The sequence below is a fragment of the Ranitomeya variabilis genome, chromosome 3 (genome assembly GCF_051348905.1).
Source record: "Ranitomeya variabilis isolate aRanVar5 chromosome 3, aRanVar5.hap1, whole genome shotgun sequence".
In the NCBI taxonomy this organism is placed as follows: domain Eukaryota; kingdom Metazoa; phylum Chordata; class Amphibia; order Anura; family Dendrobatidae; genus Ranitomeya; species Ranitomeya variabilis.
This window is the reverse complement of record NC_135234.1, coordinates 639,096,299-639,109,684: the sequence shown is the minus strand read 5'-3', so window position 1 is coordinate 639,109,684 and position 13,386 is coordinate 639,096,299. Positions and strand designations below refer to the sequence as shown.

At 45.4% G+C, this 13,386-nt stretch overlaps 1 protein-coding gene across 3 annotated transcripts in view; it reads left to right on the top strand.

The window, feature by feature from the left end:
- STAT2 (signal transducer and activator of transcription 2) overlaps window positions 1-13,386 on the top strand; it is a 150,455-nt gene that overhangs the window by 28,623 nt on the left and 108,446 nt on the right. For all 3 annotated transcript variants that reach the window (XM_077297604.1, XM_077297606.1, XM_077297605.1), the window contains 3 exons: window positions 3,522-3,617; window positions 5,083-5,169; window positions 6,810-6,888. In XM_077297604.1, the coding sequence (XP_077153719.1) occupies window positions 3,522-3,617; window positions 5,083-5,169; window positions 6,810-6,888 (262 nt within the window). The remainder of the gene's footprint in view (window positions 1-3,521; window positions 3,618-5,082; window positions 5,170-6,809; window positions 6,889-13,386) is intronic.

Genomic DNA, 13,386 nt, shown 5'->3' with positions numbered 1-13,386 from the left:
AGCAATCCTGACGCCAGCAAAGTGAATGAGTAACCTGAAGTGTCATGCACACATTGAGCAGTTTTGGCTTGCCGATTCGTGCAGAAAATAATCAGCATGTCAGTTCTCTGTGCGTTTTTGCCCTGCGCTTTTCACCATTGACTTCATTCAAAAATGCAGGGAAAAAACTGTTTTTTTGCAGCTCTGTTTTTCATGTCAAGAGATACACAAATGGCATCCATTTACTCAACGTGTGCACATAGCCTCAAAATTGTTTTGATGGGTTCCCTTTAAATGCTTGGTGTCATATGAAGCCTGCATAGTTTAAGAGAAGTAAAAGCCTCAATATAACATGCAAGATGATCTTGCATAGATATGACTAGGTTATGAACTCTTTTTTTTTTTTTTTTTGTGTGTATGTCATTTTCGTTGCTGCAAAAAAAAGCTGGAAAAGACAGATTGAAACTGATTTGCTATTTACACTTCAAGAGTCACCCGGTTGTTAGTGTTTGGGTGAAGTGTCATGAATGTTGTCCTTGATTGATTGAAGTCCAACAAGCTAGGATAGTTTATTCCAAACCAGATCTGGTGGCATCAGGATCATGTGCAGTGAAAAGGTGGTGTAATGGCCTCAAATTCATCTGTGCAGGTACCAGAACTGACTTGGAATTACATATCCTGCTTTCGGGATGTCAGGCATGCTTGGGGGGGGATTGCACTGCATGCCTCTACCTGGATGGCACCACCCAGATGACACACAGTTTATATGGGGAGATATTGAAAGCCTTTCCAAAGATTCATAATGTTATGGTGGTGGATCAGGTATGAAGATTAAGTGAAGGGTTCCCTTAAGGCCGGTTTCACACGTCAGTGGCTCCGGTACGTGTAGTGACAGTTTTCTCACGTACCGGAGACACTGACACACGTAGACCCATTCAAATGAATGGGTCTATGCACATGCCTGCGTGTTTTCACGGACCGTGTGTCCGTGTGCAAAACACGGAGACATGTCCGCTTTTCTCCGGCAGCACGGTCCGCAAAGCTTCCTGCACACGTGCACATGGAGAACAGTGTGCACTCTCCTCCGTGTGTAAGTACCGCCGCAGGAGAAACAGCGCTACAGTTTAAGCGCTGTCCCCAGCTTGTGGGGCTGAAGGCGGCATTCATCTCTTGTACCCTGCAGCGCTCGCAGGATAAAAGAGATGAAAAATCTATTTTTTTTTTTGTTAAAAATAAAGTTTGGGGTCACCTCCCACCCCCCGTGCGCCCGCCCGCTTGCAGAAGAAATACTCACCCAGCTCCCTCGATGCCTCCTCTCAGCGCCGGCAGCTTATCCTGTGTGAGCGGTCACGTGGTACCGCTCATTACAGTGACGAATATGCGGCTCCACCTTCCATAGGGGTGGAGCCACATATTCATCACTGTAATGAGCGGTACCACGTGACCGCTCACACAGGACAGGCTGCCGGCGCTGAGAGGAGGCATCGCGGGAGCTGGGTGAGTATTTCTCTGCAAGCGGGCTGGTGCGCGGCGGGTGGGACGCGGGAGGTGACCCCAAACTTTATTTTTAATAAAAAATAGATTTTTCATCTCTTCTCTCCCCTCGAGCGCTGCAGGGGACAAGAGATGAATGCCGCCTTCAGCACCACATGCATGGGACAGCGCTTACTGTAGCGCTGTCTCTCCTGCACGGTCCGTGTGGTCCTCAGGCGGCACACGGCTGCCGCACGTGTGCCACACTGATGTGCCACGTGAGCACACCGACACACGGACACGGATAACTCTGGTACCATTTTCTCCGGTACCGGAATTATCTGGACGTGTGAGACTGGCCTAAAACAATTGTCAGTTTCTAAAAAAAAAAATGTTCTTAAAAGGATGTGCTAGTTTAATTAACTAAAGGTTATTCATTGTATAATGAAAAGGTGTATACTTTCAAAACATTTTCAAGACCTCCGCTGGCAATTATCCAATAGAAATAATAAATGTTTGCCTCCATTGGACAGAAACATTTTTTTCCAGATGACCACATACATTATTGGCTTGTTGGGGCACGCTCATACACAGAAGATTTACTGCAGGCAATTTATACTACTGAAAATCCATTAATCTGAATGCGGTTGTTTTGTGTTTGGATTTCTGCAAACCCCAATGCTCATGAATAGGACAGTGCCAGAAAGTATTGCAACATGACTGGCGTGTGTAAATTGATCCTTAGGCCGCGTGCACTCAGCAGTACAGTGTGAAATCAGTATTATGTGTCTGTCAAAATAAGGAGGGAAAGCAAAGAGAGTAATTGTATAATGGAAAGATGCTCACTAGTGATGAGTAAACCCGTGGATTTTCAATATCAGTGGATTCAGCTGAACATCTTTAAAAAAAAAAAAAAATTCAGTTTGGGTACCAGAACAGTACCCGAACCCCAGTCAAATGACTGCAGACCTGAACATCTGTTGTTTCCCACTCTGTCATCTGCATGACAGTGCAGCAAACATGGGCTCTGATCAACGGTAAATTCATTACCGCCAGTCAGAGAGCTGTTGTATCAGCTGATGAGTACTACTGTAGTCAGCCTATTCCTGCTGTCGCTGATAACAGAGAGAGAGATAATGAAATAATGTGAAGATAATCCGTAGTGTCCCATGACAATCTGGATGGTTTTGAACCCCGGTGACCTCACTTATGGCACCTCTCGCTGCGTGAGAAAGCTGCGGTGCCATGAAGTCACCGGGGTTCATCAACTTTAAACTCTGGTGAACTTTCTTACAGCAGCTCAGCGCTAGACACTGCAGTAGTGGTTATGCTCCTCTGCCAGTGTGAGCCAGCTGGCGGGGAGAGCGTTCACTGATGTGACTGCTGTCCAAATCATCCAGATTGCCCTGGGACAGTATGGATAATCTTCACATCGGACAGGTGAGGGATATGGTTGTTTATTATTTTTCTTTTCCAGGGGACATGGGGTTCAGTTGAATAGGTGTAAAGGGGAGTATAACTCTGCATTTTTACTTCAAATAAAAGAGTTTGTGGCATTATTTCAATTAAAAGGATTTTATTCTGGCTATGTCTTTTTTACAATCAAACTACTTGGTTAGTAATGAGAACGTCTTATAGACGCCTCTCCATTATTAACCTCTGAGCTATAAAACAGCTGACATCAACCCCATAACCATTACCCCACTAGCCACCACACCATAAATGTGCCTATTGTGGGGCTGTTATTTTTAGGCTGGGGTGGGCAATATTCACGACCCCTTACCAGTCTAAGAATACTAGCCCCCCAGCTGTTTGCTTTAGCTTGGCTGGTTGTCAAAAACTGGTGGGACCCCAAACTTTTCTGTTTATGTTCATTCATCTCTAATCCTCACCTCTTCTCTCTTTTGGAATCTCTCTTGGTTTTACCTTCTATCTACAGATGCATAATGCGATGCCATGTGAATATGCCGTGGCTAAAACCATCATACACATTTTCTTTTTTTCATTGAGGCCAAGAATATGAATTTATATTTACTAACTTGGCGTTTTTGTTGTTGTTGTTGTTGCAGAGTGAGTACCAGGAAAACCCACAGCATCTAGCAGAATTGATCCGTGCACTTCTACAAAAGGAGAAGCAGATTATTTCAGAATCCCAGGATACACAGGCATGGTTTACTTCATTTGTGGAAATCCCAAAATAAAAAATTTACTGAATTTCCAAAATCTTCCTAGTCTACTTCAGGGATCCCCAACTAGTATCTCTGGAGCATTAGCACCAGGCCTATCAAACAACCATGAAGAGCAGGTCTACAGATGGTGACGTTTGGGAGTTAAACTCAGAGGATTAGATCTGGGTGTGCTTGTACCAGCCTTGGGATTGGTGGGATTAATTAAGAAAGTGCTATTGGAGATGGGATGATACTGTCAGATAGAGATAGTGATTGAAGCTGGATATGATAGTGTGGTGGGAGTGCTTGATGGGAGAATACCCAATGGGGTAAGGTGTTATTTCTGTGGGGAAGCTTTGACTGTCAATATACCGCTAATGTGGTCTCTCTGTGTCACGACTATGGAGGAGGCAGGAGCTGGATGTCAATATTTATGGGGAAGGGAGGGCTATGGATGTGGCACATGACCATCTCTCAGACCTGAATGTGACCCTCGGTAAGGAAGGTTGGGGACCCCTTGTCTAGTGCATGCAAGTACCTGTAAACACAGTATATAATGTACTATGCATCTTTCTTAATGTTTATCTAAATGAGTACCTTCAGTTATGTTATTCACCGACAAAGGTTGTGGGTAAAATATTAGATTTAGATATATTTTTTTTAACTGCAACAGTTGCAAAAATGCTTTGGCAAGTGGACATTACCGCCACATACTACTTATGGTTCCACAAACCTATCTCCAAACAGGTGGAAGTGTGCATTATGATGAGCTATTAGACTAAGGACCCATACGTTGTTCCTGCACAGGGGTCCTCTTCTCTCTGTCTGCTTCTGTTCCCAAAGCGGGTTCAATCACCGCTCACTGTATAGAGAGCAGCTGCTATGACCGCTCCACCGGCACTGACTGACATTAGGGCCGGCTGTCATTCAATGCTGTGGTCGCAGTTATAGCCGCCACTCAGCAAACACAGCGGTGGCGGAACCAGCACCACCCCACCTCCATAACTGGAATGCTACCGTTCATTTCCTCCCGGAAGTGGGGGTCTAATGCCTGCTCCGGGCATGTTCAGAACACTATTAACCTGCAGATTAACCCTATATTTGCAGGTAAATAATAATTTTTTCATGATACAGGTTGCCTTTAAAGTTGAGAGTCTGCACTTTAACCTAACATTGATTATATAACTGTATCTTGAATAGGTTTTGGTGAATGGCTAAAATGCCCAAACATTTCTGCACCTAACGGTGTTAGGTTTTATAAGCTTTTAAGAAATGAAATAATTTTGGATATCTGTATTCCCCAGAAATGTTTTGGACCATATAAAATAAATGTAAAATCTACCAACATATTCCACTTCTGGTTTCCTGTGTATAATATTGATGTAAGTGTAGGAAGTGAACAATAATGTTGGAGGATGTGATGAGCTACATCTTATTTATCTTCATCTCTCTATAATCGCAGAGTGGACTGCAAGTTCAGTTACCAATGGAGACTGTGCAGCAAAGTAAAATCGAGCAGCGCTCGAATGAAGCAAAAGAACAGGTTATGGTAAGAGGATGGCCTACAGTTCACATCAATATCATAATGGTAGTGTCACACTATCGCGGTCTTCAGTAAGGAAGGGGGACCTCAAACTGTCCCTGGAACCTTAAGTATCCCTGTCCCAGGGGTACTCTTGAAGCTAGAGAGGCCTAAGTCTCCGACCTTACTATGCTCCTGTTAAACCCTCATCTGGCCCCATGAGGCATGGGACAGAAATGTAAGGTAAACAAGAATCAAAGACATAAAACAGAAAACCTCTATCAAACAAAAGCACGAACCAACAATAGGGAAACTAAATGGGAACAGGGACCAGGAGATAAACACGTACTACAGCAAACCACAGAACACTACTACAAAAACTCTACTCCAACCACTTAGCTTTAGCACACAGCACAGGAAGACAAATCTTTCACCAGCAGGGGCAAGGTTTGACCAGTTTTAGGCCGGCGTCACACTCGGCGTAAGACAATGCGGTCCGTATTCAAACAATTGGATTAATAATGGATAGGTGTCATAATTGACGCCTCTCCATTATTAATTTGGCTTAATGTCACCTTACAATAGCAAGGTGGCATTAACCCTTCATTACCCCATATCCCACCGCTACACGGGAATGGGAAGAGAGTGGCCAAGTGCCAGAACAGGCGCATCTTCCAGATGTGCCTTTTCTGGGGTGGCTGGGGGCAGATGTTTTTAGCCACGGGGGGGGCCAATAACCATGGACCCTCTCCTGGCTATTAATATCTGCCGTCAGTCACTGGCTTTACCACTCTGGCGGAGAAAATTGCGCGGGAGCCCACACCAATTTTTTCCGCCATTTAACCCTTTATTTTAGCAGCTACAGCGCTGAAATTTTGCACATACACACTACTAACATTAGTAGTGTGGAATATGCAAAAAAAAAAAGGGGATATGAGATGGTTTACTGTATGTAAACCATGTCTCATATCCTGTCGGGTTTAGGCAGGAGAAATGAAAAGCCGGCAATTGAATTACCGACTTTTCACTAACACCGCTGCGTATTTCTCGAAAGTCACACTGCTGGTCCGTGTGGAATCCGTATTTTTCTCGCCCCCATAGACTTTCATTGGCGATTTTTTTTTTTTGCGCAATACGCTGACAAACGCAGCATGCTGCGATTTTGTACGGCCGTAGAAAGCCGTATAATACTGAACCGTAATATACGGCTGATAGGAGCAGCCCCATTGAGAATAATTGTGCCGTTTATTTTGCGAGTTTTACGGACGTATTTTCTGCGCTCTTACGTCCGTAAAACTCGCCAGTGTGACGCCGGCCTTATAGGAAGACGTAATGACCAGATGAGAAGCAACTGAAATGGAGCTGCACTTTTCTGACCAGCGTATATATATATAATTTTTTTTTTTACACTTTAGTCAAATATAGTATAAGTGAAGAAGATGCCTGTCCTAGAAATGTGTAAAGTGAGAATCTAGAATCTGTAACTAGAATTTAAGTAATTTGAAAATATGACAATTGTATGTAGGGGGGTCACAGCTGCATGTGTAAAAAAAAAAAAAAAAAAAAAAATTATGGAGAAAAAAAAATAGTTTTGCTCCTCCTCGATTTTCTGTAATATATATTTTATGGTGGCAACTCCTTTTGACAGCTTTCCTCTTTATTTTCAGTCTCTAGATCAAGAAGTAAAATTTTTGGAGGAGCAACAGGAAATATTTGACTTCAGATATAAAACTTACAAAATGCAATGTAAGTAATGTTCTGAAATTTTTATGATGTAGATAAATATTTTATTTTTAGTATATACACTTGGCATGATGCTATCATTGAGGTGATTAATGGTTGTCTGAGGAATCTCTTGCAAGACTCAATGCACTTGACATGGAAATCATCAAGATCCTCTGCTGGCAGGGTTATTGTGTTAAAATGGAAAATAAAGCCTGTTTAAAAAAAAAAAAAAAAAAATTCAGAGAGAAGTCCGGAGACTCGTATTTGGGACACGTAGGCTGCTCACTTTAGGACAAGCAACATGTGGCCTGACATTACAACGGAACCAGCAATACACCTATAAGTAAGTATACTAAACTCAACTTAATCATAAATAAAGAGAATCAAGAGTTTTTACGTATAAAAAGTATATATTTTTTATTTCATATAATTTAATAAAAAAATTTTCCTTTTTATAATAAGTACAAAGACAATCTGTCAATATGGACGAAAAGATGATCCAACCAAGTAAAAATACAGTATAGACGCTGATATACAGGACTGACTTTGTGCTGATTTTCTGCCCAATATGCATATACACAGTAATCTAAGGTAAATATAATTTAAATACAATTAGCAACACCCAGTATATATTAATGTAATTATAGGTGTCACATTTTGTTTTCAGTAGGCGTATACACAATGATCCAAAGTGGGCTTAGTTTAAATGAAAATGCCAACACCTAATGTAATTTAGTAATAATCGCGCAATTGCGCAAGTTCAATGAACCCATAGGTGTCACACTACATTTAAAGAAAGATCGCACATAAACATATAACAATTTGCAAAGGTTATTTACCCATGTTATAAAGATGTCAGTCCTGGCAGCGTTCGCTATCTCGACGCGTGTTTCGCGAGAAAAGACTCTCGCTTCCTCAAGGGGGCGTGGTCTTATAGGGGTAAGCGTCTGCCTTAAGTACGATCTGGATCCGGTCACCTGTTATCATACCGGCGAATAGTACGGCGCTTCTAAGCGTCAGGTGTGGATGCCGTTCCTAAGTAACTATCTGCCTATCAGCGATCTCCTTGTACCTGCCAGAAGTAGCGGCCGGCGCCAAGCCGCATAACATCCGACACGCAACAGGAGACCGTGAACTGACAGCACAGAGAAGGGCAGCGCTATTATCGCACTAAGGCCTTAGTGCGATAATAGCGCTGCCCTTCTCTGTGCTGTCAGTTCACGGTCTCCTGTTGCGTGTCGGATGTTATGCGGCTTGGCGCCGGCCGCTACTTCTGGCAGGTACAAGGAGATCGCTGATAGGCAGATAGTTACTTAGGAACGGCATCCACACCTGACGCTTAGAAGCGCCGTACTATTCGCCGGTATGATAACAGGTGACCGGATCCAGATCGTACTTAAGGCAGACGCTTACCCCTATAAGACCACGCCCCCTTGAGGAAGCGAGAGTCTTTTCTCGCGAAACGCGCGTCGGGATAGCGAACGCTGCCAGGACTGACATCTTTATAACATGGGTAAATAACCTTTGCAAATTGTTATATGTTTATGTGCGATCTTTCTTTAAATGTAGTGTGACACCTATGGGTTCATTGAACTTGCGCAATTGCGCGATTATTACTAAATTACATTAGGTGTTGGCATTTTCATTTAAACTAAGCCCACTTTGGATCATTGTGTATACGCCTACTGAAAACAAAATGTGACACCTATAATTACATTAATATATACTGGGTGTTGCTAATTGTATTTAAATTATATTTACCTTAGATTACTGTGTATATGCATATTGGGCAGAAAATCAGCACAAAGTCAGTCCTGTATATCAGCGTCTATACTGTATTTTTACTTGATTGGATCATCTTTTCGTCCATATTGACAGATTGTCTTTGTACTTATTATAAAAAGGAAAAAATTTTTATTAAATTATATGAAATAAAAAATATATACTTTTTATACGTAAAAACTCTTGATTCTCTTTATTTATGATGTGGCCTGACATGTTGAAAATAATTGCTGCTGGTACACCTTCACGTTCCATCATTAATTCCTTTTCATGGTGTTGCCCACATCATCTCCAGACTAATCTCTGGATATCATTATGTCAAAGACTCGTTGCTGAGGAGGATGGATCTCCATCTTGCCTTGAACCGGGACAGCCTTTGAAAGGTAGCGTGAGATCAATAGAACAACTGTAGCTAGACGTCTAGCTCATAACCTATTGTAATGCAAATGTCTTATGATGGTTTGTGTGAAGAGTCTTTCATAAGAGAATGCCACACAACAGTTCTACTCACAAAATTATTGTGTGGGGTATCCTAATTTGTGGTAGACCAATCCCTTTAGGCTTGATTCCAGGTACACTAACAGCTCAGCATTACATTGAGACGGTCATGGAACCAGTGGTGCTGCCATTTCTCCAAAGTGGGTATTTCTCCTTCACCTCATTGGGGGATACAGACCGTGGGTGTATGCTGCTGCCACTAGGAGGCTGACACTGATACAAAGAAAGTTAGCTCCTCCTCTGCAGTATACACCCTCCTGCTGACTCTCAGCTAACCAGTTCTTGCTTAGTGTCCGTAGGAGGCACACGGACGGGTCTGCTATTCAGACTCAAAACTCTTTATTATTTTATTTTTCCCTTTTTAAATTTTTTTATTTTAATTTTTTTCCACGGACGAATAGGGCGATGGATCCTTTCAAGGTTCCGATCTCCCCGAACCATTAACAGGCGAGGACGGCGAGTGTCATCTCTCCGTATCCTCTCCTGCAACGTGCCATGCCTGAGCATGATTCTTAGGGGCGACGGGCCCCTTCAAGGGCACCGATCTCCCCACGCCTTCAACGGACGAGCACATGGAGTGTCGCCTCCACGTACCCTCTTCTGCAGCCAGGCCTAATGCCGAACTACTGGCCCTGTCCACCAGGGGTCTTGAACTCCGTGGATGTACAGAGGCCCCTCTGTATGGCGTCCGAGCAGCCCCCACTGTGCCACCACTGTTAAAGCGGATGGCACAAGGAGGCGGACGGTTCCTCTCCACCTCCCTAACAAAGGGATGATGGATTGAGGTTTACCCCTCTATCCCTGCACCGTTCACGTTGCAATGCCTGACCTGAAGCAGAACAGTAGAGTGCGCGTGCTTTCTTCGGCGCTGAAACAGTCATCCGCGGCGGCTCCGTGCCGAGACGCGCGATGATGGTGAGTGGATCCAGTCAGCGGTGGCCTCTGCAGTGGGATATTCACATGCTAACAGGCAGCCTCAGCTTCCCTGTGGCCCACCTCCCTGAGGTAACGCTCCGGCCGGCTGCAAAAATTTAGCCCCCGGCTTTGGCCGATGTGTAGGCCGCATCCCGGAAGTCGCGCCCGCACTATGGCGCGCTAAGGCGGCTCAGACCACCTTTTCTGGCGCTTCTCGCCTGGCACGGGAACGCTCAATTTTCTCGGCCACTACAACGCCATTCACTTCTACCGCTGGAATCGCTCCCGCCGGCTGCAGAAATTTAGGCCCCGACTTGGGCCTATTCATGGAAGTTTCGAGGCTCTGCCCACATCGTGTCTGTGGCTCCGCCCCCCGAATTGGCGCCTCTCGCTCTCTACGAGATTTTATCACCTCTGCAACTCCCGGTGGCCATCTTGGTCCACCCGGCCGGCTCACACAGGGGCGACGGTTTTTTGCATTAAAGGGGCACGACGACTCTGCAACATCAGTACCCGGGAAAAGAAGTACCTAACCAGCATGCCCTGGTCTTAAAGGCACATGACCAGCATGCCCTGGTCTTAAAGGCACATGACCAGCATGCCCTGGTCTTAAAGGCACATGATCAGTATGCCCTGGTCTTAAAGGCACATGACCAGTATGCCCTGGTCTTAAAGGCACATGATCAATCCGAAGCCCGTCACCCAAAATGAGCACAGAAGCCCTCCGCCGCTGATCCCAGCTTATGTCAGAGTACCTAGTTCCCCTCAATGGTCTTCGTCACTGACCGCAATCCATGGTTTCTCTGACCAAGAGATTGAATCCCTCCGTGAACCCTCTGTGGCTCGGAGTGCTCGCAGGACCGATATACATGGTCCCTCTCCTACATGGGAGCCGTCGGCTAGCAGAGGCCGCAAGTATTCTAGAAACGTACAGGCATCTAGAAAACGGAAGTTTTCATTTCCTGATCTCTCTCCCCAATGATTTGCTGAGAACAAGGCTCTGAATATGGATCAGATAATGCCTTGGATCTGGACTTGCCAGAGCTTCAGAAAAGGATGGATTCACCTATTTATCAACCAATCTCTGTACATTGATGAGGACTCCGGTTCTGCTCTACATTACGCAGTGTCCCTCATAAGGAGACTAAGCTCCCTCAGATTTGCCATTCAGTCCGGATAAGCGATTCACTGGACAGAAGCCTCTATGTGGGATGCCATGCCTGGTCTGATTTTTAAGGGTGACGGGTCCTTTAAAGGGCACCAATCTCCCCACACCATCAACAGACGAGCACATGAAGTGTCGCCTCCATGTATCCTCTTCTGCATCCAAGCCTAACGCCAGACAACCTGCCCTGTCCACCGGGGACCTGAACTCTGTGGATGTACAGAGGCACCCTTTTTGGCATCTGAGCACCCCCCTCTGCATCACCACTATTTAGCAGATGATGTTAGAAGGCGGACGATCCCTCTCCACTTCCCTGTTAAGAGGATGGTGGACCGTGGGTTCCTAATTTTTAACTCTGCACTGTCAAAAGAGAGCGGCGATGGCAAGAGACGGCTTTTTCCAGAACTGCTGGATGCAGCCGCGCATTCTGCCACTTGGCAGATTAACCGGGTAGAATCTCCTGTGGTATACCTACCAGTATCCCTCCCGATGTATCATCAATTAAAAATACCACAGACTGTCAGATAGAAAATCTGGTTCATTTCGTGTTGCGGCTTCGGATTCAGCGCTCTACCCTTCCTTAGCCGCCGCATGGGTTGCTAGAGCAATGGTCTCCTGGTCGGAGACCTTAGCTACTTTGATTCACACCAGTAACCTTTTCCCGAAGACAGTACAGCTGACCAATAAAATCTTATGAGCGGGAGTCTAACAAAGGATCGTATGTTTCCTACAGACCCAACCAGCAGTGGAAGGGTTGTCCAGGACAGTCTAGATCTAAGGGATCTTGGTTCCAAAAAGGGGAACGAAAAGTAAGACCGATCCTGGACCTCAAACTTCTAACAACCTTTGACAACGTCCTCCTTTTTCGGATGGAGTTCCTCCGCTCAGCCATTACTTCAACAGAAAAAGGTGGAGTTTCTGGCATCCATCGACATTCAGGATGCTTACCCTCACGTCCCTATTTTTCCCCTCTTCAAAAGTACCTTCGCTTTTCAATTCGCGAACAGCATTTTCAAGTCACGACCTTGCCCTTCGGCCTTGCTACCACACCCAGAGTGTTCGCAAGGGTCATGGCGGCTGTCATGTTCCTCTTGCACCCTAGAAGCGTGGTCGTCCTGCCCTATTTGGTCAACTTTCTAGCCGCTCTTCCAGGACTACGCTGAGTCGTCTATATCACTTGCGATACCATCTCACCTGGGCTGGCAGCTAAACTTAGAGAAGTTTTCCTCATTTCCAGCCCAGTAGATCCTTTTTGTGGATGATCCTGCACACTTCCAGAAGGATGGTAATTCTCCCTCAAGACAGTCGTGGCCCTTCAACAGGGAGCTCGCGCACTTGATCACTCATCCCCTCATTTCATTCGATTTGCTAGGAGGGTTCTGAGGAAAAATGGTGACGACAATGGAAGCCGTTTCCTTCGCTCCGCTCGTGTTCAGCAAGTCAAACAGGCTTTCAGAGGGTAGTCTCTGAGCTCATCCTTATCCAGGGCCTTTCTCCCGATTCAATGGTTATTGGTGACTACCAATGCCAGTCTTCTTCTCCTGATCATTGCTCTGGGGATCCGAAAGGTACGGCTAGTCCTACAGCAGGTCCACTGCCTTCTGGCGGGTCACCCCATCCAAATTCAATTGGATAATGCCACAGCTGTGCCATACGTCAATCATCTAGCAGGTACCCACGGTCAGGCGCCATGGGCCGAGGTCCCTCACATTCTCTGATGTGCCGAGATCTATCATTCGGTAATCTCGGCAGTACATATCCCAGGAATAGAACTCTGGGCGGCAGACATATTCAGCCGTCAGGGTTCCCCTCAAGTGAATGGGAACTTCACCAAGAAGTCTTCCATCAGATCTGCCTTCACTGGAGCTCTCCAGTGGTAGATCGGATGGCGCCCAGACTGAACGCAAATGTACTCGAGTTCATCGTTCGGCCTCGAGATCCAAGAGCCATCGCAGTGCGTGCTCTGGTTCTTCCGTGGTACCAGTTTCCATAACTCCTCTTCCACTACTTCCGAAAGCCTTTCGGAAGCAGAAAGGCCCCAGTGATCCTCGTGGATCCGCACTGACCACGTCAGTTTGTTTGCGGAGCTAGTATCTTTCCGTCTTCTTGCAACAGGGAGTTTTCACATGTAGTTCTTCCCTATCGCATACCGTTAGATC